The sequence below is a fragment of the Carassius auratus genome, chromosome 35, assembly GCF_003368295.1.
Source record: "Carassius auratus strain Wakin chromosome 35, ASM336829v1, whole genome shotgun sequence".
Classification (NCBI taxonomy): Eukaryota; Metazoa; Chordata; class Actinopteri; order Cypriniformes; family Cyprinidae; genus Carassius; species Carassius auratus.
In genome coordinates, this window is record NC_039277.1 from 8,386,449 (window position 1) to 8,411,858 (window position 25,410).

At 36.6% G+C, this 25,410-nt stretch overlaps 1 protein-coding gene across 2 annotated transcripts in view; it reads left to right on the forward strand.

Annotated features, from left to right (window-relative positions):
- The window catches only part of LOC113054266 (GDNF family receptor alpha-2-like), a 63,473-nt gene that overhangs the window by 30,069 nt on the left and 7,994 nt on the right, over nucleotides 1–25,410 (forward strand). For both annotated transcript variants that reach the window (XM_026219688.1, XM_026219689.1), the window contains 5 exons: nucleotides 1,327–1,404; nucleotides 13,502–13,886; nucleotides 21,614–21,723; nucleotides 23,824–23,964; nucleotides 24,181–24,368. In XM_026219688.1, coding sequence (XP_026075473.1) covers nucleotides 1,327–1,404; nucleotides 13,502–13,886; nucleotides 21,614–21,723; nucleotides 23,824–23,964; nucleotides 24,181–24,368 — 902 coding nt within the window. The remainder of the gene's footprint in view (nucleotides 1–1,326; nucleotides 1,405–13,501; nucleotides 13,887–21,613; nucleotides 21,724–23,823; nucleotides 23,965–24,180; nucleotides 24,369–25,410) is intronic.

Here is a 25,410-nt window from a genome sequence, read left to right on the forward strand (position 1 = left end):
TGGAAGTCTTCATTTGAGAGCCTCAGATCAGTCTCTTGAAGATCTAGTGTCACAGTTTTCATTGTTATAGCAGCACCTGGGACCAGTTAGGAGATTGGTTGCACTTCTTTGTGGGCTCCAGCTCAAGACCCTGGATAAGAAAACAGCAGACGTTCTGGACACAACCAATGGGATGCAACACTGGGGAGTTAATTAGTGATTGCTGGCCAGTACAAATCTGGACAAAAGACTGCTGAGCTTTAATTCTTGAGAGAGTGTGTACTTTGTGTACAATGTTAGATTTTATACGAGTCTGGCCATTATTTATACAAAGCATTATTTTAAATAATTAAGAATTTGTATTTATCCACATAACCATTGCAAGATGTACAAACCGATTCCCAAAAAGTTGGGACACTGTCCAAATTGTAGAAAATGAATGGAATAATTTACAAATCTCATAAACTTATGTTTTATTCACACTATAATATAGATAACATATCAAATGTTAAAAGTGAGAGACATTTTGAAATGTCATGCCAAATATTGGTTCATTTTGGATTTCATGAGAGCTACACATTCCAAAAAAGTTGGGATAGGTAGCAATAAGAGGCCGGAAAAGTTAAATGTACATATAAGGAACAGCTGGAGGACCAATTTGCAACTTATTAGGTCAATTGGCAACATGATTGGGTTTAAGAAGAGCCTCTCAGAGTGGCAGTGACTCTCAGAAGTCAAGATGGGCAAAGGATCACCAATACTGAAATGGCCAGCCTGCAGTCCAGATCTTTCACCAATAGAAAACGTTTGGCGCATCATAAAAGGGAAGATGCGACAAAGAAGACAAAAGACAGTTTCGCAACTAGAAGCCTGTATTAGAAAAGAAGGGGACAACATTCCTATTCCTAAACTTGAGCAACTTGTCTCTTCAGTCCCCAGACGTTTGCAGACTGTTATAAAAAGAAGAGGGGATGCCACGCAGTGATAAACATGGCCTTGTCCCAACTTTTTTTTTAGATGTTTTGATGCCATGAAATTTTTAAATCAACTTAAGTTTCCCTTAAAATGTTTTTTTTTTTTTTTTTTAGTTTAAACATTTAATATGTCATCCATGTTGTATTCCAAATAAAATACTGAAATTTGAAACTTCCACATCATTGCATTCTGTTTTTATTTACAATTTGTACAGTGTCCCAACTTTTTTGGAATCGGGTTTTTAGATGCATTCGTAAAGTATTTGTAAAATACACTACTTATTAATTAACCCATATGCCCTGTCCTAAGCGTATTATATTCCTGTAAAACCAAAACAATGCTAATATCTAATATTTCTTTTTTCTTTTGAAGGAGAAGAACTGTATGAGACCTCCCCATATGAACCGATGCATCTCTCTGATGAGTTTCGACTCGCCTCCATTATTTCTGGTAAGTAAAGAAATCTTAAGAGCTTTTCTATGTTTTTCAGTGGTTAACTAAAGCCCAGACTCTCTGTTCAAGGTTAGCACTGACCTTTATTTTCATACATATTCTCATACTCTCAGATAGTTTAAGTGTGAATAATTGATTTTTACAGACCTACAGTGCAGCTTGATGTTATATTGGCACAGCCAGCATGATGGATGATGTCCAGTTGTATCCGGTCAGCAGTGAAAAGAACTATTGCTTGCATATGCCTGTATGCTTCAGTGTCCCCAGTTGACAGCAGTGACAGCAGTGATCACCTTTCTTTACCAATTTCAGTCCATGTAAACATTTCTAAAGAAAATTGCAAAATAAAAAGACAGATGTATTAATCAAATACTTTCCAACAAACATATATATTCTTAGGACAATTATGTGCTATACCTTAATTACGCAGTGGTCACCATCCATTCACTGAAGCACAACCTCAATTCATTTGATCAATAAATGGTTCTATGTGTATTAGTCATGGTGGCCACTTAAAAAGACGTACAAGGAGAATGAAATGATTCCATATTAATCATAATTGCAGCTTTGAGAAAGGCTATGAATAACATCTTCTGTGATTCATACGTTTTACCTTACAGGTTTTTCTTTCTCATTCGTTGTCACCTCCAAATGTTACATTTCCTCACAAACCAGCCTCATGTCACAATTACATGCTGGGGCTGTTGGAATACGGTCCATGGGAGGCAGAAACCTGTTTGCAGGGCTTTAGGTAAAAAATCTGAACAGAGAACACATACAGAAAATAAAACACGCTGTGGTCTCGCTTGATGGCTTTTAACAAAAGCTATCCCTGACACGGCCACAAAAAAGCTATTTTTATGTCCCATTCCTTATGCCGCTGTTCACATTTCCCATTTTTTGAATCACAGCAGAGGTAATCTGTAGCATTATATAAAACGGACGAGGATGCCATCTGAAAAACCATCTCTACAGGCTGCAGATGTTTTAGTATCACATGCAGGCACATATGCAATCATATCGAGAATTATTTGCAAGTCAGGGACATTTAAGGTAGTAAATGCACTAGGAGAAAATGTTATGTTTTCATATGTTATAGGCAAGGACATATTCTGTAAGAAGAAGAGTGGCAATTTCAATTATTTCTGCAGCATTTGTCTTACACCTGTTTTGCGGTTCTGCCCTTTTATATTCCCACATAAGAAATACACATCATGAAATATAAATTTGGATTTGGCTCTTCATTTTAGGTCTCATATTAGAGACAATTGCTTGAATACCGTCAACTATGAACATTTGTTTGATAAATATTCTGTCCTGGAATTGGCATTTTAAGCATTTTTGGTGCAAAATGGCAGAATACTGTATCTAGCTGTATTATTTTATGTGTTCTAAATAATCCCAATTAAATATGTCCACACTATTTGCAGCTTAATTGGAAATGAGGTTCTACAAAATTATTCTGTTCAAGAGAAACATACTTGGATTTTTCTGCACATATTTATTTTCAAGGTCTTCACACACTATTGGTAAACATGTATGCAAAGTAAAAAAAATAAAATAAATACATAATATATATGACAGTGTTTTTAATGTTTAACTTTAGAGATTATTATTGTTAAAAACAGAAACTTAAAATAAAAAAAATAGAAATGTTGCTATGGCAAGTGACTGAAATAAAAAAGTACAAAAATGACTAAAGAAATTAAGCTAAATAGGCATTTAAAAATAAAAACTATTATAAATGACAAAATTGCTAAAACAAAATATTTTTTTTTTAATATAAAAATCTAATTCACAATATGAATAAAGCTATAATGGTATATGAATTATACTCAAATAACAGTGATATGAAAACAGTGGGTTTATTTCTCTCTAATCATTTCTTTCTGATTAACATTTTGTGATGGATTTTCATATTTTAAGATCGAATGTTCAGGTTCATGTATGGAAAGCATTTAAAAAGTAGAAAAAATAATTGGAAAAGCCTGGTGAAATGTTTCTAATACAATTTTAATGTGACTTAACATAACAAGAAGAAAAAAAGGCGTTAGTTTTAATAAAAGTCAACCCTTGGGACACAAATGTGCCTGTAATTGAAGAAACACTCATTTACATTTTTGTGAAATAAAATCTGAACCCTCTAAATAACGTTTCTCAAAGAAAGAAAGAAAGAAAGAAATTAATAAAGGACTAAATACTTGGACAAGCAAGCACACTCAAGATGGTGTTTGTATTAATAATTTACTAAGTGACCTGAATACACAGAGCAGCACTGGATCCTTGAGTATTTCTATAATGTGCATAGATTGTTCCTTACTTCTTAAGTGTCTGTTTGCAACGATAAAAAGCGCATGTAACGTGAATAAGTGCTCAAATTATTACTATACACTTTAACAACTGCATTATAAGCAAGTCTGTACATAAATGTTAGACACATTTGAATGAATTCTCACTTGTATTGCATTGATTTACATCGTACTTTTGCTTGTGTGCATCTTGAAATGAAAATCTACTCAAATGTGAACAATTTGATATTAATCAAGCATCACTGACAACATTACATTGCACTTTGGAAAAATCTATGTAGTTGCAAAGTTATTGCAGATGTAAAAAAAAAAAAAAAGTTCATTCAGATTAGTCCAGACATCTGATGACAAATTGAATAATAATCATAAAGTTTTTACCCTCCCTGGTCTCCCCTAAATATGACTAGAGGCTTCAATCTACAGTTAAAATGGTGAGACAAATACAAAATGTGCAAGATGTGGTCTAAAATCAGCAGATTTTCTCCAGTTAGAGCTGAAGCCAAAACTAAATCAAATATTATCCATTCATAATTCCTTTCCCTCTCTGGTGAAAGCCCCAAAAAGGTCGCTCTCCTTGAGGGTTTGTAGAGTCCCTTTCCTTTTGACATGAGATAAGATGAATATCAGGGCCAAAACAACAGACCTGAGAGCACACGTTTCGCTTCAAAGGCAGGACTGGAAAACCACTCATAACATAAAAATAATCAAACATCTTGTTACAAGGCTCTTCTGTTCATTTGTCAATGAACAGATGACCGCTTTAAACCAAAGAATTGTCATCGAACCCAGGTATGATAGATACTCAAGACAAGAAGCGGAGCTAAGAGGATAATAGAAAGGGACTTAAAAAATAAATAAATAAGGCCACACTAGAGAGAGCAGTGGAACATTAAAGGATGTTTTCAAGGAGTGTTTCCAATTGATTACTGTGGAACAGTCAGCTAAGATGGGAGTGATGTGGAAAGAGTGTTTATGCTCTGCAGTTGCCAGCAGATTTGAAAGCAAGAAAAGGTTTTCAGGAGTATGGATTAATTTTTATTTTACCTTGGTACCGGGTGCATGATAATCAGATTTAACTGAGATAGTTTATGGTGAGTGTGATGAATTATAGAAAAGACAGTTTCAGGTGTATGGACAGCACTTTTAAAAGGAAAGATATAAACATGGAAAGAAAGAGAGTCCACATAAGAATCTCAAATTTAGTCCTTTAAAAAATTAAAAATCAACATGATTTGAAGATCTTAGAAAATCTATAATAGCTGGAGGTAGTCACCCATTTGGATTCCCATTCACCATTAAGCCAGTTAGCTTAGCTATTAGGATGTGCAGGAAGTATTCGGTAAGAATATTTTTGAATGGCCAACAATACAAGCATTTTATTTATTCAGCGCATATACAATAAATTGGCTGTAATGATAATTTTACAAATAATAATAATAATCAAAATAAATAAAAGCTGTTCTTTTGAGCTTTCTATTTATCAAAGAATCTTGGATGAATCTTTATTTTATGGTCCTGTTCTGCATGTACATGTACTTAAAGGGTACATAACATACACAGTTTTACCTAATCGTATGTCAATCTTGAGTACCTATAGAGTAGTACTGCATCCTTCCTATCTCCAAAAAGTCTTAAGTTTTATCATATTTATAAAAGAAAAATAAAGCTTTATGATTCTCTCTGGAAAAAGCCGAGCTCCTGGAGGCGTGCATTAACATATGCCGCGTTTCCACCGAAATTACCCTGAACAATTGTACCAGGAACTTTTTTCACCAGGAACTATTTTCCCCCCAGACCAGTTGCTTGCTGCGTTTCCACCGTGGTGTAAAGTACCGGGAAGATTAGGCAAATAGACTGGTGACATAGGTCTGCGCGCGTTTCTCAATACAAAGTACGCTGATTTTGGTAGTTCAGACTTTGTGCATTCGACTCGGGAGTTTGATGTCCGCGACGACGCAAATCCGGTAATTCTGCAAACAGCAGCGTACTTCATAACTTTAATCAGCTGACCATGGCTACTGCAATTTTCCTCTCTGTATATTTACAATAAAACAAAATAGGATATCGAACACCTCTGCCTCCTTTCATTTTCATTTAAACGTAATGACAGCTACAGAAATGTTCTTAGTTCAGGGATATGTGTGTGTATATATATATATATATATATATATATATATATATATATATATATATATGAAACGAAATACTATATAAATTTGCCTTTTTTATTTTCATTTTAAACATATAGATAAATTAAATACAGACCAAAGATAACCTGTTAGATTTACAGAAAATGAATTATATTTTATGTTTAACCACTAAAGAGACATCAGAGCCTGCGGCACACATCAGAAGGTCTAGCCGAGGTGAGGCTGCTCTCGGCGGATACTTGAGGATTGATCCTTGAGGATTGCGTAGAGCTTACCGTCTCCGAGATCTGCGAAAAACATTTTTAAATAGGCGCTGTCTTTATAAATAAACCACAGATTTGAGTTTTAAACTACATTCTCGCTTGAAATACTTTTAAAATAACATTTCATGACACAATAACAGAAATATTTTGAAAATGATCCGAATTAATGGTGGTTGAACTCAACCAATGCTGAGTGAACTCAACCAATCAGGATGTTTAATGTCCAACATTTGTCACTGAAATGACGAGAACAAGCAAATGCACTTGCTACACTACATTGCTGCTCTGGAAAAACAAACTGCATTCACTGTTCATGTAACGCTGGGTTCTTTGGGAAGCTGAACATGGTAAACTTTCCTTCACATCCAAAAACATACTTATTTGGAGACATTCTCAAACAAATCCTATGCAGCGCTGGCGATGATTTCCCGATAAAGCGTGTTGATGGGTGTGGTCTCGCTCTCCTCTGGTCGACATGTGCGCGGGCACGCTTTTCTGAGAGAAATACTCATATAAGGAGTTCCACCATCGTCTATGTCATTACATCCACGATCAAAAAAAAAAAACTGCCAAAACTTGTACCAACCCGGAAGTAAGATTTTCGGCACAGAAATTATCTGTCCTTCATCCAAATAATTTTTTTAAACTTTGGCTATGTTTAGCATGAGAATCCATCTCTTTAACACTGTGAACAACTCTGAATACATGAAACACCATTGTAGCCCCCCATTTAATATAGCAATTACTATAACTGGGTAATAAGAAGGTACTAACCCTGAAAGTACTCCTAGACCTAACATTAGCCAATGTAGGTACCTTACTACAGTACTTTTCCTCATATAATTTTATTAACATAAAACTACTCTTTGAAATTGCTTGAATAAAGAGGATTTTAGTGCACCAGTGGGAAACATAAATCACAAGAAAGACTAACACCAACAATATTAGCAGTTCTAAAGAGAGCTCAAACCTAGAATACTTCATGCACCCTTAAAGGCGACATATCATAAAAATCTGACTTTTCCAGCTATAATCAGGTCCCCGGTGCATCTACCAACCAAGAAAATGTTAAAAAGATGAACCCAGTAACTTTGTTTTGGTAAGCCTTTTTCTGCAGGCTATACAAATCTATACGATGTTTGATAGGGAGCCAGTGCAGTGTCGACAGAACCGGGCTAATATGGTCATTATGCACTTCCAGGTTCTAGTAAAAACTCTAGCTGCTGCATTTTGGACTAGTTGTAGTTTGTTTACTAAGCATCCAGAACAACCACCCAATAAAGCATTACAATAATCTAACCTTGAGGTCATAAAAGCATGGATTAACATTTCTGCCTTTGATATTGAGAGCATAGGCCATAATTTAGATATATTTTTGAGATGGAAAAATGCAGTTTTACAAATGCTAGAAACGTGTCTTTCTAAGGAAAGATTGCTATCAAATAGCAAACCCAGGTTCCTAACTGACGACAAAGAATTGACAGAGCAGCCATCAAGTCTTAGTCAGTGTTCTAGATTATTACATGCAGAGTTTTTAGGTCCTATAATTAACACCTCTGTTTTTTTTCAGAATTAAGCTGTAAGAAATTACTCGTCATCCAGGTTTTATATTGACTATGCATTCGGTTAGTTTTTCAAATAGGTATGTTTTGCCAGGCCATGAATAAATATAGAGCTGAGTATCATCAGCATAACAGTGAAAGCTAACACCATGTTTCCTGATGATATTCAATTAAATCCAATTAAATTCAAGTTTATTTGTATAGCACTTTTTACAATACAAATCGTTACAAAGCAACTTTACAGAAAATGTTTCTACAATATTTAGTTATAGCTTATAAGTGGTGACTGTCAGTTTGTGCACATATGACAAGATTTTTAGAAAAATGTATACAAGACGTAGTCAGACAGACGATGAACATTATTAATATTATTATTAATTAAAGGGGGGGTGAAATGCTATTTCATGCATACTGAGTTTTTTACACTGTTAAAGAGTTGGATTCCCATGCTAAACATGGACAAAGTTTCAAAAATTAAGTTGTACGTTTGAAGGAGTATTTTTGTTCCAAAAATACTCCTTCCGGTTTGTCACAAGTTTCGGAAAGTTTTTTTCGAGTATGGCTCTGTGTGACGTTAGATGGAGCGGAATTTCCTTATATGGGTCCTGAGGACACGTCTGCCGGAAGAGCGCGCGCTCCCGTATAGCAGAGCAGAGAGAGGCTGTGCACAGACAATCACTCATCACAGCGAGAGCGTCGCGAAATGTCACAAAAGGAGTGTGTTTTTAGTTGCCAGGGCAAGACAACCCTTCACAGATTACCAAAAGAGAAACAGCATTAAGGGACCAGTGGATGGAGTTTATTTTTACAGAGCATCAACGGAGTTGTGCAAGTGTTTGTGTTTGTTCCCTGCATTTCGAAGATGCTTGTTTTACAAACAAGGCCCAGGTTGACGCTGGATTTGCACATCGTTTATTTCTTAAGGATAATGCAGTCGCAACGAAAAAGGGTCACGATCGTGTGTTGGAACCGCAGGCGGTGAGTAAAACTGCTTCAAATATCTCTGTGTTATTAACTTAGCTATCGGCGTGTAAGCACATCAAGTTAACAACATGCGATGTTGTCATCAAACTGCACGAGTAAAACTGCTTCAAATATCTCTGTGTTGTTTACTTAGCTATCAGCGCGTAAGCACATCAAGTAAACAACATGCGATGTTGTTATCAAACTGCACTTTCCACATGTACAGCTTAAAAAAAAAAAAAAAAAGACGACAAAGTGGAACTTAGTCATTTTCCGAAACCGCTAAGCAAATATATACAGTTTCAGTACATACCACATAGCATACCGCCTTTGCTGATGCTGCTCTTGTTAAATTTCAGCCTCTGGATCTGTGTGTCAGCTTCCAGACGCGCTCAACACAAAATCCTACTGGCGCTCGTGATTCTTTAGCTCCGCCCACACGTCACGCCTCTAGGCGCTCGTGTTTTTCCGGGAAAAATCGGTACAGACTATCTTTCTCTTATGAATATAATAAAACTTAAGACTTTTTGGAGTTATGAAGGATGCAGTACTACTCTATAGGTACTCAAGATTAGCAGGATATTGAGTGAAAACGAGCATTCCACCCCCCCTTTAATAATTGTTATATGATGCAGTCACACTTGTAGCAAAATTTGTTAGTTCTGTTTGTTGATTCAGGGTTAGCATCATCTGTGGTCCTCTGATGGTCAGCATCATCTCTTCTCAGGTGTTCTGGATCCAGACTGGAGCTTGTGTAAATCCCGTGGCAAAACATAGAAACAAATAGAGACATCATTAGCATAGCTGCTGATCCAACAAAGTAAAATTAATTAGTTTAACCCAAGCTAAAGAATAAAAATGCGCATTTGATCAGATGCAACTACACTCACAATTTAAGATACATTATTCGAATGCTTGGTGAAAGAGATGTGTTTTTAAACTATAGATTTAAAGAGAGAGAGTGTGTCTGAACTCCGAACATTATCAGGAAGGCTATTCCAGAGTTTGGGAGCCAAATGTGAAAAAGCTCTACCTCCCCATATCTCCCAAGGATAACATGTAAAGCGTGAAGAGTAACGGCCCTCGTACTGAGCCTTGAAGTACTCCATACTGCACTTGCGATACCATTTAGTTTAAACAACAAGTTTAAGTTTAGATTAAGTTTAGTTTAAACACAAGTTTAAACAATTTAAACTTCCATTAATGTCAACAAAGTTTTATAGTCTATGCAAAAGAATGTTGTGGTCAATAGTGTTGAACACAGCTCTAAGATCCAATAGCACTAATAGAGAGATACAACCACAATCAGATGATAAGAGCAGCTAATTTGTAACTCTAAGGAGAGCAGTCTCAGTACTATGATAGGGTCTAGATCCTGACTGGAAATTCCCACAGATACCATTTTTTCTCTAAGAAAGAATATAATTGTGAGGATACTACCTTTTCTTTATATTACATTATGTAAAAAGGAGAGAATTATGACACCTTTAAATACAGTAGTTCACCCAAAAATTCTGTTATAAGTTACTCAACCTTATGTCATTCCAAACACATAAGACCTTCGTTCATCTGCAGAACACAAATTAAGGTATTTTTGATTAAATCTGAGAGCTTTCTGACCTTCGTGGTACTTTCATGAATGGATGATTTTAAAGGGATACTACATCCCAAAATGAAAACTTTGTCATTAATCACTTACCCCCATGTTGTTCCTAATCTGCAAAAGCTTTGTTAATCTTCGGAACACAATTTAAGATATATTGGATGAAAAAAAGGAGGATGCAACTGTCGCATTGACTGCCAAATAAATAACAGTGTCAAAGTCCAGAAAAAAATATGAAAGATGCCGTCAGAATAGTCCATCTGCCATCAGGTTCAATCTAAATTTTATGAAGCAAGAAGCTGTCTGCATTTAGCTCATATTCTCCAAAATAGCATTATGCGTGATGTGGAGAGACACAGAGGGGATAAATTGTTGAATAAAGTCGTTATTTTTGTTTTCTTTGTGTACAAAAAGTATTTTCGTCATTTCATAAAATTCAGATTGAACCACTGATGGCAGATGGACTATTCTGACGATGTCTTTCATACTCTTTCAACATTATGGTATTTAATAAGATTCAATGTCCTGGGGTTTCTGGAGAAGAAGTGAGAATGTGTTTGTGTCATCAGTCATTGGGAAAGAGGGGTGAGGAGCTGATATCTGGCAAGAGAGCAGGGATATTTTTGTGAGGCAATCAGTGGACAGGTACAATTTCCCCTTACATGACCTAGTGAGAAGCGAGACCTCTGTGAGATCTGTTTTGAAGCTCCTGGCTGATTCCCTCAGCTTTAACAAAACATGTGTGGCGCTCGCAGCAAGGAAGCACTTTGAGCCGGGAATACTGTGAAAACCTTATCTGTCAGAGAGATAACAAGGTAGCTCTGGCGTAGTGCTAATTGGCCATTGCGTTTCTATATGTAAAGAATATCTAGACTTTATGCAAGCCTTGAGAGCATTTCCTTTTTTGCCCACTTAAACAGTTTTGCCCTATGCAAACTGTGAGTTTTAACAGCACATTTGAAGATGCAAAATGAGATGATGAATTTTAGAAACATGAAGAAAATGTTGGCTGGTGTTCCTTTGGAGTGGGATGTTAAGACTCTTTAACAAGCGCACAATGGTTAAACTAAATCAGAACATTGACACTCATTACACATAAAGGGGTCCTCCGGGGTACGTGTCTCTACTGCAAGACCCCCAACAGGCAAAAATATTGTGTATGGCCCAACAATATATCAAATGTTGGTTTGATGTTGTACAGCGACAGTGTGCTTAACAGTTTATTATTTCATTACATTAAAACTTACATTACATCACTACTCTTTCATGCTGCTAGTTCTGACCCACTAAAAAGAACCTGTTTCCCAAAGTGTCATTCATTTGTGGGGCAGACAACACTGGTTCTGCTGCATGTTTTTAATTCACCAAGAAAAAAACTTTAAAAAGATCTCTTCACTTGGGAATTGGGGTACACTACTGTACCACTAATTATTAATTCATGAATTAATTAATTTAATCACTAAAAAAGATTCATTTTTTATTCACTTAAAAGAACTCAGTCTTAAGAGCCATTTTTTAGGAATAAGAACACAATGTTTGCTTGTTTCTGAATCGCCAAAAAGTTCAAAATATGCATTCATTCAGGAATCAGACCAAACTTGTCACATTTTATGTTATAGATTCACACACAAAAAAAAAAAAGGCTCATGAATGTAATACTTTTAAAAATCAAACAACAATGGTTGCACTACATGTTTTGAGTCACCAAGAAGAAAAGGTTCAAATTATTTATTCATTCAGGAACCACAGTGTTTACACTGGATTGATTCAAAATAGCAATAATAATAAATAACAATAAAAATAGACCAATGCAAGGAATGTTAAACAAAATATGCCGGCAGAAATATCACCCTGGAGCCCAAGACCGGTTGCCCACTGAAGCTAAGCAGGGCTGAGCCTGGTCAGTACCTGGATGGGAGACCTCCTGAGAAAACTAAGTTGCTGCTGGAAGAGGTGCTAGTGAGGCCAGCAGGGGGTGCTCACCCTGTGGTCTGTGTGGGTCCTAGCGCCCCAGTGTAGTGATGGGGACACTATACTGTCAACAAGCACCGTCCTTCGGATGAGACGTTAAACCGAGGTCCTGACTCTCTGTGGTCATTAAAAATCCCAGGATGTCTTTCGGAAAGAGTAGAGGTGTGACCTCGGCATCCTGGCTAAATTCGCCCATTGGTCTCTGACCATCATGGCCTCCTAACAATCCCCATATCTACTGATTGGCTTCATCACTCTGTCTCCTCTCCACCAGTAAGCTGGTGTGTTGTGGGCATTCTGGCGCAATATGGCTGCCGTCGCATCATCCAGGTGGATGCTGCACACTGGTGGTGGATGAGGAGATACCCCCTGTCTATGTAAAGCGCTTTGAGTGTCTAGAAAAGCGCTATATAAAATGTAAAGAATTATTATTATTAATTATTTTTATAAGAATTATTATTAAAATTCACGAACATCATTTGTTTCGGTATTTTTTAAAGATTCATCCAGCTCCACTGACAGACAGACTTCAGTGTGAAAGAGCATTTGCATCACCTTTCAAACCAAAAGCACAACAGCATTAACATAAAAAGTTAAATGATACTAGGTAAATTTTGACTAAAATAAAAACCCTTCCCAAAAGTAGATAATTAAATATGATTCACAAAATCATGCTAATGTGACCAGCCTCGTCCTGGAGCATCACGATGACAAAGCCATCTCAGCAAGATTTTCTAACTCAAAAAAGACTGAGACTATCTTCTAAATGACAAGCAAGAGCTATTTCACACTGAACCACGCAAGACTTCTTACAAAGACTAATCCAGCAGTTCTCATTGGGTAAAATCTAATGAAAATGCTTCAAAGAACAAAAGGCTGACTCACACGAAGCCGGCTGTGCATGTTCAAATGAATAACGCTATTACAGTACATGCTAGCTCTTCTCAAAAAGTCAGAAAAGGTCATAATATGTCACGGTTTTCAAGTGGAGATGTGAAAAGAGGCTAATTTGGTGGATGCAAGCACAGCCAGGGTCATATTTGATAAATGTGCTTGTCTTGATTATTTTCAAATACGAGTATTGCAAAATACCTTTATTAGATGAATTTGTGTGCATTGACATTTACATGCTCAAAAGCTGAAGCAAGCAGACAGTGTGTCATCTGTGTGCCTAAGTAGACACATCTAAATATGTATTTTCACTTGAATCTGACTTGTCTCTGTTTAACCAAGCATGCTGACCCTCACTGCTCTCCTCTATCTGTGCTGACAGCCATGGACTCTGCTTCTGCAAAAGGGAATCTGTGTTCTGACACGGGCAAGCCCTGCAATCCATGCCTGGATGCAGCAAAGGCCTGCAACCTCAACGACACCTGCAAGAAACAACGTACTGCACTCATGGCCACCTGCAGCCCTGCAACTCCCATTCAGCAAATGCATGAACCCTGCAACCGAAAACGCTGTCACAGGGGTCTGCGGCAGTTCTTTGATCGCGTGCAAACTGAATTCAGCTACCCATTGCTCTTCTGCTCCTGTCGGGATAAAGCATGTGCTGAACGTCGCCGGCAAACCATCATGCCTGGGTGTTCTTATGAGGAAAAGACAAAACCCAACTGCCTTGAGCTAAGGAGGACCTGCCGTTCAGATCCACTCTGCAGGTAAGGTTATTTAGACCGGGTCACGGCACCAGAAAAATTCAACAAATATGGTTACTTTTTTTTAGGGCAAAAAAATAAATAAATCAATTCATATCTATAATGACTTGAATACACTTTTTTTTTTTTGCAAAATTTTATTTTTATATTTTTGCTCTGCATTTAGTCCTTCCAAGTACACACATACCATAGTGATCACACCCATACCGTGAAAACACATCTGGAGCAGTGGGAAGTCATTTTTGCTGCAGTGCCCAGGGAGCATTTGGGTGTCAAGGTGTTGAAAGTGGAAGAGAGCAATGTACATTCACTCCTCCAACATACAATCCCTGCTGGTACAGAGACTCGAAGCTGCAAACTTTGGGTTACAAATCAGACTCTCTAGCCATTAACCACACCCAATAGTATAATAATTAACCATTAATAGTATGTTAATAATATTTAAGGTAGGGGTGTTCCGATCACGATCGGCCGATCGTTATGCGCATCTCGTCAGTAAAGCCGGTTTTCTAATCAGCGGTTAATTCCATCAGGTGCGTGATTTCACATAGAGCAGCTGTTACTACACAGAGCCGTTGTTAATAGAGAAGATGCGCAAATCACGTTAATTTTCAGCGTTTATTGGCGCATCTTCTCAGTTAACACATGGCTCTGTGTAGTAACAGCTGCTCTATGTGAAATCACGCACCTGATGGAATTAACCGCTGATTAGAAAACCGGCTTTACTGACGAGATGCGCATTAACGATCGGCCGATCGTGATCGGAGCACCCCTAATTTAAGGGGTCAAAGTCTCATTAAAAATTGAATGACTGGAATCTTTTTTAATTTTAACTATATATATATTTAGGATGCAGAGTCAAAAATGTAATTATGACAACTGTCCTGATATCACTTAAGTCAAATGAATAAATAAATAAAAGCTTGAATTGACATCTTTTTTTTTCTTTCTATATTTGGGAAAAATATTTATTTGATCCCCTGCTGATTTAGTAAGTTTGGCCACCTGTGAAGGGTCTGTAATTTTTATGGCAGTTTTATTTTAATGGACAGAGACAGAATACCAAAAAAAAAAAAAACATTAAATAAAAGGTTAGAAGTTTATTTGCATTTCAGTGAGTGAAATAAGTATTTGATCCCCTACCAACCAGCAAAAATTCTGGCTCCCACAAATTGGTTATATGCCCATGTGGAACATATATTAGTCCTGCCACTTTAAGAAGTTACTCCTAATGACAGCTTGTTAGGTGTATAAAAGAAACCTGTCCACATAATCTGTATCTTCCATTCCATCTCCCACCACCATGGGCAAGGCCAAAGAGCGAAACATTATGCTTTGGGGGTATTCTTCTGCTAAGGGTACAGGATGACTTAACCACATTGAGGGGTCATGGACTGTAAAATCTTGGACAAGAGCCTCCCTCCCTAGGCCAGAACAATGAAGATGGGTCATGGATGGGTCTTCCAGCATGACAATGCCCCAAAACATACTGCCAAGGCAACAAAGGCCTAGCCAATCTCCAGACCTCAGTCCAATAGAAAATCTGAGTAGGGAGCTTAAAATTTTGAATTGCCAAATGACAGCCAAGAAACATTAAGGATTTAGAGAAAATCTGTAAAGAGGAGTGGATACAAATCCTTCCTGAGATGTGTGCAAACTTGATGACCAACTACAAAAAAAAACATCTTACCTCTGTGCTTGCCAATGAGGGTTTTCATGGTTTGCTTGGGGATCAAATACTAATTTCACTCACCGATATTTTTATATTTTTGGGCCATTAAGTAATGATAACATAACTGTACTGAAATGTATTAACTTATAATACATTTATATATATATATAAATAACCGATATGTAATCTATATAGTCAAAGACAAATAACCCATTAAAAGCTAATTATTGACCCAAATGCTGACAGGCATCCAACAACAGAACTGCATTGACTGTAAGATTTGATCAGGATATAGAGTATCCAAGCAAAGAGTCTTATTACTCAATGTCAGAAGATCAAAAATCAGTGATGAATCAACCAGTGAACACTTGTGGTCTATTAGCAACAATTAGAATAGGTGCTTTATTGATTGGGGAATGGTAATTAACCTTGTATGTTGAACTAGGATAAAATCGATGGGTTATGTGTCAAATTAACCATTCTCATTTGAGCCAGTGCTCATCTCTCCCCAGTTCATGTCTCATTTATCAATAGTCCCCTGGGACTGCAAGAGATTGCCTGAACATAAACCTGTCTTTAAAAGACAATGGATGAAAAAAGCAACTCAAAAGCCAGCTTCTTACTCATGCTTTAAAAGAAGCTATGGGGTCACAGACACTATTTAATTGAATTGCAAGACCTGCAGATAACATTAAATGAAATGCCACAGTGCTGTAGTCAATTAAATGTTTTTTTTCTGTCATAAAATAATGTATGGTTTTGTTCTTTTTATGCAGACCTTTTATGACCAACTAACTTTTAAAACAAATTAAAGTATTGTAAGTTAAAGGTGAAGCACTGAAATAAAAAACAAACCAAGTTTCACGAACCCCAGGTGAACAAATAATCTGAAACCCAATGGACAGACAGCAATTACGTTTGGTGCCATTTGTTACACAAAAAATGATAGACTTTACCTTTACCTTTACCTTATAAATGCACAAAGTTTTGTTGTTATTATGTCTGTATACAAAAAAGTAGACCCTTTATTGATGTACTGTTCTTATCTGTACAATCAAAACTGAAAGTGTAATTTAAGTTCTTTTCTGGATTATCAGGAGAAAATGCCTTTTAATGTGTGTACGTGTTAAGCGACTCCAAAGGGTTAAACTGACTCTGAAAAGTCAAAAATTTTAAAAAGTCTTTCACCGGGATGCAACACTCTTGAAATATCTAAGATATTGGAGCATGATCACAGAACCACCACGTTTTGTAGCAAATAGTCAACAGGGTCGCAGGAAACGTGTAGAGAAGAAAAGACTAAAATTAAGCACCAAAGATTTGAAAGAATCAAACATGAAGCTACCAGGAACCCATTATCCTCCAGTGCTGCCATATTCCACAACTGCATCCTACCTGGAGTGTCAAGACGTATGAGGTGTTCAGTTTCAGAGACATGGCCAAGGTTAGAAAGGCTGAAACCCGAACACCTCTAAACAAGACACATAAGTTGAAAGGTCAAGAATGTGCCAAGAAATATCTGAAGACAGATTTTTCAAAAGTTTTGTGGACTGATGAGATGAGAGTGACTCTTGACGGACCAGATGACCAGATGTAATGGACACAGAGCTCCACTTCAAATCAGACGCCAGCAAGGTGGAGGTGAGGTGCTGGTATGGGCAGGTATTATTAAAGATGAGTTAGTTGGACATTTCCGTTTTCCAAATGCACTCAAAATCAACTCTCAGAACTAATACCAATTTTTACAAGACACTTTCTTTAAGGAGTGGTACAGGAAACAGTCTGCATCTTTCAAGAAGACTTAGATTTTTATGCAAGACAACGCTCCATCACATGCATCAAAGTACTCCACTGCGTGGCTGGCCAGTAAAAGCCATAAAGATGAAAAACTATTGACATGGCCCCCTTCTTCACCTGACTTAAACCCTATTGAGAACCTTCTTTGAGCCCTTCTTAAGCAGAGAATTTACAGTGAAGGTAAACAGTAAACCTCTCTGACCAGTGTCTGGGAGGCTGTGGTTGCGGCTGCGGCTGCACAAAAAGTTGATTCTGACCAGATCAAGAAACTAACTGACACCGTGAATGGAAGGCTTGTGACCAGTATCGAAAAGAACGGTGGCTATATTGGTCACTGAGGTTTTCTTTTTGAAATTTCAGACACGTTTATTTGTAAATTAAGTTTGTGTATTATTCTCATTTTAACAGGTGAAAATAAACAAGTGAGATGGGAAAATCTTTGTTTTTCGTTTAGTTGCATAATAATTCTGCAAACTAATAGTTGCTTAATAATGGTGTACATGTAGATATTCTCTTAAGAATGGCAAAACTTCACTTTTACTACTTACATGTTCAGGTTTGAGGGTTTGTTAACATTTTGGATTGACCAAGAGCACTGTAGTTGTACAATATTACTGTTTAACTCTAGGGGAGTAAGAAAATGAACCTATTTTCAAAAATAGTGGAGTGTCCCTTTAAAAGTTTTCTTTTATATATATATATATATATATATATATATATATATATATATATATATATATATATATATATATATATATAGAGAGAGAGAGAGAGAGAGAGAGAGAGAGAGAGAGAGAGAGAGAGAGAGGAGAGAGGGAGAGAGAGAGAGAGAGAGAGAGTGTTAAATAACATGATAATATACAGTATTATCATATTAACAGATATGGGCACATAAAAATTTACTGCACTGTGAATGAACCATATATAAAACAAGCCAAAATACAACAACAGGGTTAGGAAAATGCATGCAAGCTCGCATGCTGCATCCTTAACTCTCAAACTTATTACATGTATGGTCACTGGCCTCCAGACTCTTTGTCCTCAAACACTGTGTGATGTGTGAACTGGGAGAAAAGCGAGGGTCCCCACCAGGCCGACCTGAGGACTTTGGCTGCCCTTTCTATCTGTCATAGCCTCCAGATATCACCTTGCTTTTCCCATAGCAGGAGACTGGAGGACATCCAACAACAGAACTGACTCAGTGCAGTGGCCAGGCTGAGGATACAGTAAATATATTGTTATGCCTCACTTGAATAACTTTGTGAGGCCCTGTCATTAATTTTGTCCTATGTAAAGGGCATTTTGAACATGAGAACATGCTTTCTTGGTCACTGGTCTGCCGTCCTCCACTCATCATGCTCTTTTCCTCCTGACAGGCATCCTTGCTGATGAGGCTTGTTCGGGGCGATCAGTGGTCTCTTGGTCTCTCTGCGGTTTCTGCATTTATTTAGTTGCTACACTTCATAAGACTACTTCTTTTGCATTGCATGAGTATAAAGCATCTAGACCATTGTTAGATTTAGCACAACTGTGATTAAACTGGACCAAATTTAAAACAGTAAATCTGAAATGTTTTAATTTATTTGATTCAGATTTTTTTTTTTTTAAACTGCTGAAATCAGTTTAACCACATACTTTCAAAGTTAAAAAAAAAAAAATCCCTGTAATTTTTTTTTCTGTGTCTCTTGTTCATCATCTGCAAATCACCACTGGCCCGAATAACTCTAGTTATGGAGAGATTTCTGCACATGATGTTTGTCAGCACGAGGTTGACATCTATTTAAAGTTGACCCTGAATGACATAGCAACTTATGATGTCTCCTGGGCGCAGAGGGTAACATTAATGCTGATGATGATGGTTTAACACACCAGCCCGGCAAACCTGTTACCAGGGGCATTCAGCACCCTTGAGCCAGCTAGAATGTAATTAACAATGTAAATCATCAGCTCCACTGATGGATTCATTAATTTCGGCAAGCACTGTTATTATGTTCCTGGTTTAATAGGAAAACAAGACAGTCCGTGTGCACCTTTACTTTTGTGCCAAAAAAACTCAAACCACATCATGCAACCATATTATGCAACTGTATGAATGTTCCTCAGATCCAGAACAGTTGTTTAATTAACATATTTTTTGAGGACATTATATATATATATATATATATATATATATATATATTAATATTGCTTTACACAGACTTTTAACACTTCACATTAAACAGATTTTCTTCAAATCAAAGAAATAAATGCCAATGAATAGACCTAAATACACTGGATTTAAAGAATGGGAGTATTTTTAAGGGTCGGATGCAATAGAAAAAGCTCCTAAAGGTAAAAACATCAAGAATATTTACTGCCACATCTACGAGCTTCACAAACCTGCTTCAGGACATGGCTGTCCAAGTTCATGGGGTTGAATCATGATGTTAGACTGATAGAATATTCATGATCTCTGCATAGAACTTGAACTAAGTGAGGTGATATGCTGAATTCATGATTTAAAAAAATCTGTGGCCTTAAAATGACTTTACATATGTTAGTTTAAAAATCCTGGCAGGATCCTGAGAAAACCCATATTTATTTCAATGACTTTAACTGTGTTTTTGTTTGTTTGTGCTGCTTTTTGATTCCCATATTTGTTTTCTACATACAATATTGTTAAAAAAAAAAGTTAATGCTTTGAAATAAGTTCTTATGCTCTCCAAGGCTGCATTTATTTGTTCAAAACTACAATCTAAACAATGAATTTGTGAAACATTACATTTTAAATAAACTTTTTTATTTATTTATTTTTTTATATATTTTAAATGTAATCTATTCCTATGGTGCAAAGATGAATTTTCAGCATCAGTACTCCAATCTTTAGTGTCACATGATCCTTCAGAAATCATTTTAATATACTGATTTGCTGCTTATCAATGCTGAAAACAGTTGTGTTGCTTCATATTTTTATGTTAACTGTGGTAAATTATTTCAGGCTGCTTTGATGAATAAAACATTTGATGAATAAAATATATCAAAAGAACAGCATCTATTTTATATAGATACATACATTTTTATCTGTCTAATAATTCCATGATGATTTTTTTTTTCTACTTCTTACTAATTCCAAACATTTAAATGGTAATGTATGGATAAAATGTGTAAAAAAAATTACATTTATTATTCAAGATGTGGTTGGGAATTTAAATAATTGAATAATATCTTTGAACTGCTAGTGCCATAATTTGGGAGCACTTCAGTTAGCCATTTCACAACGGGTTCACTTTGAATTTCAGTCTCATCAGCATGTGTCACTGATTGACTGCTGATTTTACATACCTTGCTGCCTTTGCCATTTTTGGTAGTGGTTATATAGATATAAAGCTTGGGGTAAAAATACAGTACAAAATGCAATAGAAGAACATCCATTTCCATGTCAATAAAGCAGAGCAGAAAGGATGACCTTTTCGCCCAAGGCCCATAAGAGCGATGCAGATACCATTCTTTGTTCTGTGAGGTAAACACTCAGTAGGCAACACCTGTGGACACAACAGCAAGAATGGTTTGGTTAATATGCACACAGTAGCTGAGTTGGTGAGTCAGGGGTGATACTGCCGTGTAGGATGATTCACTATTAATCAAGGTCTTGCAAGAGGGCAGCAAGCCTGAGATCTCCATCTCACTGGCGTTATTTGAGGGAAGTATGCACGGGGATATTATGTGCGTGTAAAGTGCTAGGAAAGAGAGTTCTTACTCTAGAATAAGTACTAATGTGACCCCCTGCCCACCTCAGGTCTTGTACTTGGATCAATCTGTTTCTGAATGCATGTAACCCCCTAGGAAGAGGCTGTTTAAGGCAGATTGCTTGACTTGGAGAAATACCACATGGAGTCGAGCAGAAAATGGCCTTGAATTGGAACCCCACTAGACACTAGTTAGGACTGACAGAATGCATCTCATATTGCACATTAACTGCTGCATATTTTTTTTCAATCTTGGATGTTAGAGCATTGATGATGGCAGATGTAGCCGTGGCGATAAATAACTTTGAAAATAAAACTTCCCCTATAACTTGATCCAAAAGCATCAGAATATTGGAGCACCTTATTCTTTGGCAATATACAATTCCATCCTTTCGTCAGCGTCATGTACTGTAAACATGGTTTATAAATATAGAAATACTAGTAGCTTATTCAAGCGTGCATCTAAATCTTATTCTGTCAAATGTGCAAAAAAAATTCAAGCCTCTTAAATTCTATAATTTTTGTTTTGGCTCTAGATCCAGGCTGGCAGACTTCCACATGAATTGCCAGACGACACCACATTCAATAACAAGCTGTCCTAATGATAACTACCATGGTTGTCTGGTGTCCTACGTTGGACTTATTGGTGAGTGATTTTAGGAAAAATCTGCTTCACTGCAGTAATAGGAATTGCATTTTAATGGACTGAGTGTTTGGAACATGTATTTTGCCTTTTTTCATTGTTTGAATTTGAATTAGTGATGCACCAGGAATTTTACTTTTAAGAAAGATTATACAGAACAGGAGAACAGATGAAGGCAAGGGGTATTCAAATGTTTTTAAGCCCAGGACACCAAATATAACAATCCCTTTGGGGTCCCCTTTCCTAAAATATGAATGTAACTATAAATAAATGTATAGTATGTGAAATACTGTTTTATCATATATTATATATATGAAATTTTACCTTTTTTAGGTTTGGTACCTTATGAAAGTGGAGTTCAAGTCCTTTCCAAAACTGTTTTCATTTCTGTCCAAAGCTTGAACGTAACAAAAGTTATGTCATTCTGAAGTTGTCTGTTAGAAAAAAATTCTGTTGTTTAACGTGATGGACATAGTCTTTGAACTTTTGATCACCCCTTGTATGTTTGGATAGCACAAATAGTGTACCTTGTAGTTAGAAATGTGAGCGCAGCATACCTTTGCATATAACGGACTGTCATCGGATTCCTCCTCTTTAGTAACATCATCATATGATCCTTCATCTCTGGATGTGAAATAGTCCATTATAACATTTATTAGGGCACTGACATCACCACGATTGAGCAGACAGAGACGTGCAAGATCGTCTAAGTGAGCAGCTTCAGACTGCGTTGTTTTCTTGCACTCAGACCTCTCACGATAGTTAAATAAATAAAAACTTTGCATGGCATAGTTTACACAGGACTGGCAACGCAAAATGTGTATTGATACACATTTATCATATACGTTACTTGATTTATTTTGATAGGGTAACTGTTTTAGTGGTGTTAAGAGAAAGCACCTCCACAGTGTGTTCTTAACATGAGAGAAAGACAAGTATTTTCTGCTTGCTGCAATAAATCGCTATTTTTCTGCACTAAAAAAGTTAATTTTGCCAATATATTTTCAGAGATGATAGACAAGATGTTATATAATAATAATTGAATGAAACCTTAATTTTAACAAAACAATTTACATACATCCTATTTGTTGTATTTCCTGAAAACGTCCTTAAAATCAAACACTGAAATGTATTAATATATCCATGAGTGCAAAGGACCAACACAGAGCCAAATATTGTACTAGTACTAGCTATTTTACAAAGTAACAGAAGAATTTGCATCAAAATACAATCAAGTTTACGAGTTATGTCGTGATGACATTAGGGGTTTATGGAAAACACCACAACTTGAACACTATCACAACCCTGTGGCACTGCAAATGTTGACAAGCCATAGTGTGTCGAAACAAAAGCTATGCTAAGGTCATAACCTTCCCAAAGCCCCAGCGCAAATTCACTGATCTTGGTACCGAAGGGGACCACTATTCCTCTATGTTCTTTCCAAAACTTAGACGAGTTGTACGTACCCCTCCCATCTCAATGTGTACACTCAATCACTCTAGTGTGTGGCGCTATATGCTAGCATTTAGCTTAGCACCATTTATTCCTTAGGATCCAAACAGGGATGAATTTAGAAGCCACCAAACACTTCCATGTTTTCCCTATTTAAAGACGGTTACATGAGCAGTTACACAAGTATTATAATTGTATATTATAATAACTATAGTGGTTTCCCCGAGCATTGCAATTATTTCATATTTAATAGAATTCAACCTTTCACCAACTAATTTTTTAGTCTGTCCTGAGCATGGTATATTATTTATTCTGCACAGTCGCAACATAAGAGGCGAGCAGTTTAGAGGGAACATTGGACCTGAGGCACAAATTAATTATTTTAATGTATATTTGCCTTTTTAATAAAAAAAAAAAAAAGAATAATTACTACTTCTACTGTGTAAATTAGGCATAAAACCCATCAGATAAACTTTTAAATTGCATCGTTTGAGCCTTTTACCTAAAATGAATTCTGGAGAGAGCAGACCAACAACCTCTGACCATTATACTCAGCCAAACAGCACATTATACTGCAGACAGTGAGATCTATAAACCAACATTTTCCCACCTAATTCATATTTATGAGAATCTCTACCCTTGGCCTTACAGGATCAGATGTGACTCCAAACTATGTGGATGCAAGCCACACCAACATCACCATTTCCCCTTGGTGTGGCTGTCGAGGCAGTGGAAATCACGAAGCTGAGTGTGAGGCCTTCCTCCGAGACTTCAGAGAGAACACTTGCCTGAGTGAGTGGAGATGAAACCTCATGTAAACTCATGGCTCACGGCCTGAACAGCCATCCTTATGGGCTTAACCTAAATAGCACATTACTGAGAAAACCTCTCTACAGGAATGTGATCTATTTTGCTGGGGGTCTTTTTTTCCCACATATACATTTTTTTAATGGCCTTTTCATGCATGTGTTTTAATTTGCATATGTGTGCATGTGTTTTGGTGTGCAGGAAACGCTATCCAGGCATTTGGTTATGGCACGGATGCGGGTCTTGTTCCCATCACGGAGTCTCAGCCGGCAGCCCCATCAGTACAGACCAATCTGCAACCAGCTATCATCACCAAACATGTCATTAACTCAAATGATGTCAAGCAAATAGACAGGTCATGTGTTTTCTCCACATGTGCCAACCTTCAGGTAGGTCTTAAAATTTGGGTTGTTCATTGCATTGTGCTCTATTATTACCCAGTGACTCCAAGGCTTTACAAAAATTAAGGAATTTAAAGATGAAGTGTGCTGTTTTTTTAATATATTTTTTTCAATATTAAAATACTTTTTCCTAATTGCCTACATTCTTGGTAAAAAAAAGGTAGAAGCTTGTTATTAAGGCGGTAACCTTTTAAAAAGTACCAATATGTATACATTGGGTACTAAGATGAACCATTTAACGGTAAATAAGCAGTATTGGGGAAAGTTACTTTTAAAAGTAATGCATTACAATATTGTTTTACTTTATAAAAAAGTAACTAATTGCATTACTTGGTTACTTTTTATGGAAAGTAATGCATTTTTACTTTTGTGTTACTTTTTGTCACCTGAGCTGGGTTTGCTTATTTATTTTGAATTAATAATAATAATAATAATAAGTTATATTATTGGTAACTGTAAAGGCTCTTTCACACTAAAAGTGAAATTAATAAATCTTAGCCGGTGTCTGCACCAATTTCTCAACTTGGGGACAGGAGAACTGGGAAAACAGTTGTGTAGACTGCATTACTTTACTAGTTACTTGGGAAAATCTAATCTGATTACGTAACTCATGTTACCCTAAACACTGTAAATTAGTTACAAAAATGTTCCTTTAGCTTTTGAATGTTATAGGGCACCTCCCCAGTGACAGCTTTGTACCTTTTTTCTGAGAGTATAGTATGCAATGACATTTATAAATAAGCTATTTGCAGGTTTATTTCACTCAAAAAGTGTAAACACTGACATGCTGAGGTGTTTTCCAAACGTAGTTTGTTTGAGAATCACCTTTATTTATATAGTGCTTTAAACAAAATACATTGCGTCAAAGCACTGAACAACATTCATTTGGAAAACAGTGTCTCAATAATGCAAAATGATAGTTAAAGGCAGTTCATCATTGAATTCAGTTATCCCATCAGAATCCCAACCAACCTGACACAACAACAGCTCAACCAATAGTGTAATTTTTATTTTACTCTGGTTAAAGGTG